The 6877-nt window shown below is 40.6% G+C and overlaps 1 protein-coding gene across 1 annotated transcript; it reads left to right on the plus strand.

Moving 5' to 3' along the window:
* Window positions 1–1485: 1485 nt before the first annotated feature.
* Window positions 1486–5325, plus strand: LOC122639301 (phospholipase A1-IIgamma-like). Its single transcript, XM_043832125.1, has 2 exons — window positions 1486–2087; window positions 4692–5325. Exons 1-2 carry the CDS (start codon window positions 1491–1493, stop codon window positions 5304–5306), a joined length of 1212 nt encoding a protein of 403 aa, XP_043688060.1. The 5' UTR covers window positions 1486–1490; the 3' UTR covers window positions 5307–5325.
* The last annotated feature ends 1552 nt before the right edge of the window (window positions 5326–6877 follow it).

Genomic DNA, 6877 nt, shown 5'->3' on the forward strand with positions numbered 1-6877 from the left:
CCCTTTAACCAATTCAAGAATGAGAATTACTTGTTTGCTTAAACTTTTGAACTTGGAAGGTAATGACCCAATGGAAAGTGATCCAATATTCCATATTGCGTTTGTTCCTTGTGAATTCGAGGTAAGGGTAGGTGTAGAACACAAATATCTACACTGATGCAAGAAATGAATGCAAACAAGTAATCACAGTTGATTCACTATCAATGGAGAATAGAGTTACAATTACTCGTCCTCACACCTATTTCAGATAATATCGAAAATCATCTCGGTACAAATATATATTGAAACCCTACATAGACATATATGCACATATTACTAAAATTTCCATATAGCAAAAAAAATAAAAAAATAAAAATAATGGTGGTAACAGTCGATTAGCCAACCATGTTGGAATCTGATTCCACTCCCTACGTGGAAACGATCTCCATTTCATTAATACCGTCCATAAGATGTGGTTCTCGCGTGTTAGAGGACTATCCCCACACATGGGTAACAGATCCAAATCGGACAAATTCAACCCATGCTGGTTCAAAAACTAAACCAGACTTTATACTATGCACCGTTTTTGGAGTAGATCGAATACTCTATTTGGAAACCCTATTCTGACAAGTTTTGCAGGCAATATAATATAATACCTTTATCAGGCAATGTAGTAACTCAGGTAGAGTTCGAAAAACATAAATGAGCAAGAGTGTAGTTAGGCTTATAAAAATCCATTAATTTTAGTTTCTGGATCACTAACTAGTTAGAGTGTAGCAATCAATATCAGTTGGTGGAACCAAGTTAGACTGGTTGGTTTATGATGTCAGAAAAAACAGCGCAACAGAATGATAACTTTGCAGAAGAAATGCAAAAGGAAAGAGAAATCACACATACAAGACAAGATTTACGTGATTTACCCCCAAGAAGGAAGCTACATTCATGGTTGAACGATAGCACGAAACCATTATTTCTATGGAGCAAATACAAATTCTCACATCTATTTCTCAAAAAGATAACTACAATATATAGGAAAACCCTAACCTAGAAAGTACAAAACTGTACCCCTAGAGATCCACCAGGTCTGTTATTGTATGCACTTTTGTCCTCTTTATCTCTTCCAGTTCCCTACCCAACCTAGTTCCCTAGTTCCTCTAACAGGGGGGTAAATGACCACCCTACCCCCCTGCCCAAACACTTTGCCCAGGTGGGGTCCATCACCCCCTATTAGAGGAACTGAGGAAGTAGGCCGGGCAGGGAACTGGAGGAGATAATTTTCCCATTCTGACTCGTTTCGAAAATGAAACGCCCAACCAAAGAATCACCACAACACTTTCTAGACTGAGATCAGGCTTCACCAATAACATATGGTTACCTTTGCCATGCATGCAAAGCAAGGACCTTCTTGGCTTCTTGATTCTGGTCCAAACTTCATGTCTATAAATTGGTTATGGAAGTGGTAGAAGAACCCAAAGAACCCCCAAAGGAAAAACTCAATAGAAGAAATAAGAATGGGTAGCTTTAATAACAGCATTTCCAAAAGAAGGAAGCAGCTGAGCGGGGAGGATAAGTGGAAGAATATGCTAGACCCGCTAAACATCGATCTCCGGCGATATATTATTCACTACGGCCAAATGGCTCAGGCAACATACGATGCTTTCAACTCAGAGAAGGTGTCAAAGTATGCCGGAAGCAGCCGGTATGGGCCGTCGGATTTATTTTCCATGGTGGGCTTGGAGATGGGCAATCCATACAAGTACGAGGTGACTAAGTTTCTCTACGCCACATCCTCTGTGGGCGTGCCAGGTGCTTTCATATTGAAGTCTTTGTCAAGGGAGGCATGGTGTAAGGAATCTAATTGGATAGGTTATGTTGCTGTGACCACTGATGAAGGGAAGGAAGTTTTGGGAAGGAGAGACATTGTGGTTGCATGGAGAGGAACTGTGCAGCCTTTGGAATGGTTTAACGACTTGAACTTCATCTTGGTCTCTGCTAACACCATATTTGGGCCGGATTCCGGCGATGCCAAAGTGCATCAGGGCTGGTACTCCATGTATACTTCCGATGATCCACAATCCCATTACAATAAGTCCAGTGCAAGAGATCAGGTAAATTAGTTTTTCCTTCTTTTTTTATTTATTTATTTTTTGGGAAAAAGAATGCTACCCGGTTGTGTGCAAGGCATGGCGACTGGGTACAAAATGCGTCCCAGGTGCCTAAAAATTACCACCTTACCCCCATATAAAAAATGTTGGCAATTCGGTACAAAAAGAGCCTCAGGTGCCTGAAAAATTACCACCTTACCCCATATAAAAAAGAGTTGAGCTCGTCTCTAGGGAATATCCAACGGTTGGGCTGTGTCGCACACATCCCTAGGCATGCGCCGAGATGTGTGCAGCACAGCCCCACCTTTGGATGCCCCCTAGACATGCCCTGGGTGCTGAGCTCGCTGGAGAGGAGTTGGATCCTGTAAAAAAGGGTAATTTCCAGGTGCCCAGCCACCTTTTGTGTCTAGGCATGGTCGCCATTCCCCCCTGACGTGCCTTGGGTGCTAAGCTCCTTGGAGAGGAGCCGAATCCCTTAAAAAAGAGTAATTTTCAGGTGCCCAGGCGCCTTTTGTGTCTAGGCGTGGTTGCCATGCCTTGCACACTACCGGGTAGCGTTCTATTTACCCTTCTCTGATGGGAGAAGACAGCAAAAAACAAGAGAAAATCAGGTTATTCCAACTGAAAGTGTTCTTTTAATATTTTTGGAAAGGGTCTTTTTTTCAAACACCATCGTTGGTGCTTGTACACAACTTTTTTTCGGTTTTGAAAGAATAAAATCTAGTAGATTTTTCAGTCCCAATGGGGCAATCCCTTAACCATTCTATTTATTAAACGGTCCCAAAATTAGGATCTTAGAAGGTGGACGGATAAGTCAAGGACATATCAACATATTTGGGACTTCATTGTGTTTGAAATCAGGGGAAAGCTTGGGCAAGCCATTCCCTCTGTTCCAGTTAATGGTAGAAACCGGCATATTGTTGGTAGTTGGAGAATTCTAGTCTCCTTTTTTTAATGTAATTCCCTCTCTTCTCTCCCCCTTCTTCCCCTCTTAGGTGCTTTTGTCATATTCATTGTGCTTTCGTCAAATATATTATTTATTCACCCAAAAAACAAAAAATAGTGGGATGGTCTGGCTCCGGTTCTTTAACGGTTTTGAGTATTTCAAAGTCTCAAACTCTCAAATATGTAAAAATCTCCTAAGTACACAAAAAAATATGAAATTAATCTTAACTCTTGAGTCATAAACTTGAATTTCAATCCTCATAATTAATAATTAATAATTATATGAATCTTAGCTTTTTCGTTGTAATTACCACATATTTGTGTATATAAATTATAATTATTAAGTATTAAGTAACCCTAACTATATAACTGCTTCTTAACAGGTCTTAGTGGTTTCGGTTCTGATTCCAACCCATTCCTTATTGGTCTTTCGGTTCTAGACCCTTGGGAAACCCATCGTAGAACCGTCTAGTTGCATTTAATAATTGATCTCAAGATCAAATCTCAGAACCATCCCATTTAATAATGAGATGGATCAATTCCGGATTTAATTAGCTGAACAATTTCGAATCTCAATCCCAAATTAGCACCCTTAGATTTATTTATCATTAACAACAACAAGAAGAAGATAGAATTTATGTAACCGAGAATATCTAATAATGTACATCCCCTTGGGTCTTGCTCCATAAAAACCTCTCTCTCTCTGTGGGTATATATAGAGAAAGAGAAGCCTTAGGAAGCTAAGAATATATGAATGATACCAGTTTAGATATTGGATTCATTTGGTCATTTGATTAATATAATAGGGTTTGACATGTTATCATCATTATGGGGATTAGAGTCTCTGTAAATGGCAATGCCGAAGGTAGAGTCCTGGATCTTATTTTTTTCTTGTTCTTCTCTTGGACCTATCTAAGTTGAGGTTCTTTTATACATTCTCTCTTTTTCTTTAATACAAATTTGATCTTGAACATAAAAAACACATGTTATCATCGCGTTAACATAACATGGGAAGACTCAAAGGGATAATGAACAAACCATTTAAAATTCACGATATTTCCCCTACCATGGCACTAGGTTTCTTAGGATATTTGTGGTAGCTAGTTTAACAAGTTTCGAAAGGTCGTGACCTGTTAGCAAGTTCACATCACAAACCCCAAAATAACCATCTTAGATTGAGCCTGACATAAGAAATACTGGAGTTGAAAAAGTAGATGTATATCTTTACTTTTTTTGATAAAATGTAATCTTTACCCAAAAAAAAATAAAAATAGATGTATAATCATATAATACAATTGAGGATTATTTGGCTAAAGACGCAGTAAAATAGGAATCATCCTGGATTTATTTATCCTTCCCTACGACGGCGCAAGAGGATCTCTCTTGGGACGCTGCTGGGAAAGTTAAATTTCGTTTTTGTTGAAGGGGTTTTGGGGTCTAGGGTCTAGGGTCTCTGATGATGGCAATGCCAAAGGTGAAACCCTGGATCTTATTCTTTTTTTTTTTTCTCTTTTGGACCTCTCCAGATTGACGTTCTTTTGTACATTATTTTTCTTATTCTTTAATATAAATCTGATCTTTAGTGAAAAAAAATCATATATTACAATTGGATTGAAATTTGGAATAAAAATTTATAGATTACCCATTTATTTTAAATTTCAGGTATTGAATGAGGTGAGAAGACTAGTAGAAAAATTCAAGGGGGAAGAGATCAGCATAACTATAACAGGTCATAGCTTGGGAGCAGCTCTTGCAACACTAAATGCAGCAGACATAGTTGCCAATGGAGTGAACAAGCCCAAGGACCAACCCAACAATGCCTGCCTAGTGACTGCTTTCGTCTTCGCCAGCCCTCATGTTGGAGATGCCAACTTCCAAAAGTTCTTCTCCGGATTAGATGAACTCCGACTGTTGCGCATTCGCAACAACCCCGATTTCGTCCCCAACTACCCGCTCTTGGGCTATTCCGATGTTGGACAAGAACTGGTGATCAACACTCTGAAGTCTAATTACTTGAAGAGTCCTGGAAATTTTTTAAGTTGGCATAGCTTGCAGGCGTACTTGCATGGTGTTGCTGGCACACAAGGGGCCACAGGAGGTTTCAAGCTGGAAATTGATCTTGATATAGCACTTGTGAACAAGTCCATGGATGGGTTGAAAGATGAATATCTTGTGCCTATTTCATGGTGGGTTGAGAAGAATAAGGGAATGGTTCAAGTTGCTAATGGTTCTTGGGAATTAATGGACCATCAGGGAGACATTGATTTTGGGCTTTGAGTATTCATCTGATATGGTCTATGATTTTTCCTTTGACTTGTTGGGTATTGTTCTTAAAGTCCCAACTTGGCCCATTAGTTTAAAATAAAATTTGTATAGTTTATTTCTTACTTGGAGCAGCATAACCAATAGATCATTTTATCCCACTGGTATTGGTTTGTGTTTGGGATGAATTGTCATCAAATTCTACAAGTAGCCTTGTCAAATCAAAATCACTGATTTGTGCAGTCATATCACTGTTAAGTAAATCGAACATTGCTTAGTTTCAAGTCACAATGAACAATTGGCGCATAACAATAGAAATGAAGGTAAACCAATGCTGAAGCCACATCACCGTCTCTCCTCTCAACAACCCCACTAGCCCAACCCCTGCTGCAATCCAACCCAAGTACCCAACCCCATCCGCCACCCCTACTCCCGTGCTGAAACCCAACCCCACCACCACGCTCCATGCCCCATGCCCCATGCCCCACCCTCCCGTCTCCCCCTCCCTATTCCTTCTCCAACCCCCAGCTTCTAGTTCCCCGCAACCCCACCCCTGCTGCGATCAATCGCCCACCCCAAGCCCTTACCAGATCATTTGGTCTCCTACAGCTTGAGAACGTGAACATGAATGCGGACCTGAGGAGTATCGTTACAACCTCTCAAGTCTAATCTCCGAAGGAACTGACGACATATTTAAGTGTTTTGTTTTATTTAACTTGAGTTTTTAATGATTGATAAATTCTATTTCGGCATATGTGTATTGTCGTCTAATTTTAAGTAATTTATTCTTCTCATTCATAATCGGAGGATTTTATTTACGTCAATCTCGAGTAGCGACTGCCCACGCGAAGGCTGAGGAGGCGAATCGTTATCATCTCCAATTCCTGCCCGCTCCAATTTCCTCCAATTCCTCATATAAGAGTGATAATGACCATCTTACCCACTGCTCTAACACACTGCCCAAGGTGGGATAGGGTGATCATTTCTACTCCTATGTGAGGGATTGGAGGGAATTGGAGCGGACAGCGAATTGGAGGTGATAAAAATTCTAGGCGACCATGTTCGACGCTTGGAAGGGTAGGGGTGTTAATTTTGGATCGGAATAGGTAATCGGGTCGAAACCGTCCCACTAGGAACCAGAGCTTGACTGGTGAGTCTAAGGATCAGGATCATCTCCAGGAAGCAAGAAACGCCCAGGGTGCTGCCAGCCGTTGGGCTGTGCCACACACATCCCTAGGCATGCGCCAAGATGTGTGTGGCACAGCTCAACCGCTGGATGCCCCTTGGCAGCACCCTGGGTGCACGCCTCCCTGGAGACGAGCTCAATTCTGAGTCTAATCGGTTCTTTGATTGTATGGGCAATATATTCAACAAAGCTCAAACAAACACCAAACCCCTAGAGGGAGAGAGAAAAAAATAAATAAATTAAAAGAGTGAAAAACTCCAAACAAGAGAAGTCATGAGTCTGTCCTTACTCTTGCTGTAGGTGGTTCTAATATTTATCATAGGAAGGGCTGGTGAATAGATAAGTGTTCATCTATATTAATGATATAGAGAAAATGTCAGATGAGTTCTTGAGTTGGTTG

This window comes from Telopea speciosissima, chromosome 9 (genome assembly GCF_018873765.1).
Source record: "Telopea speciosissima isolate NSW1024214 ecotype Mountain lineage chromosome 9, Tspe_v1, whole genome shotgun sequence".
Classification (NCBI taxonomy): Eukaryota; Viridiplantae; Streptophyta; class Magnoliopsida; order Proteales; family Proteaceae; genus Telopea; species Telopea speciosissima.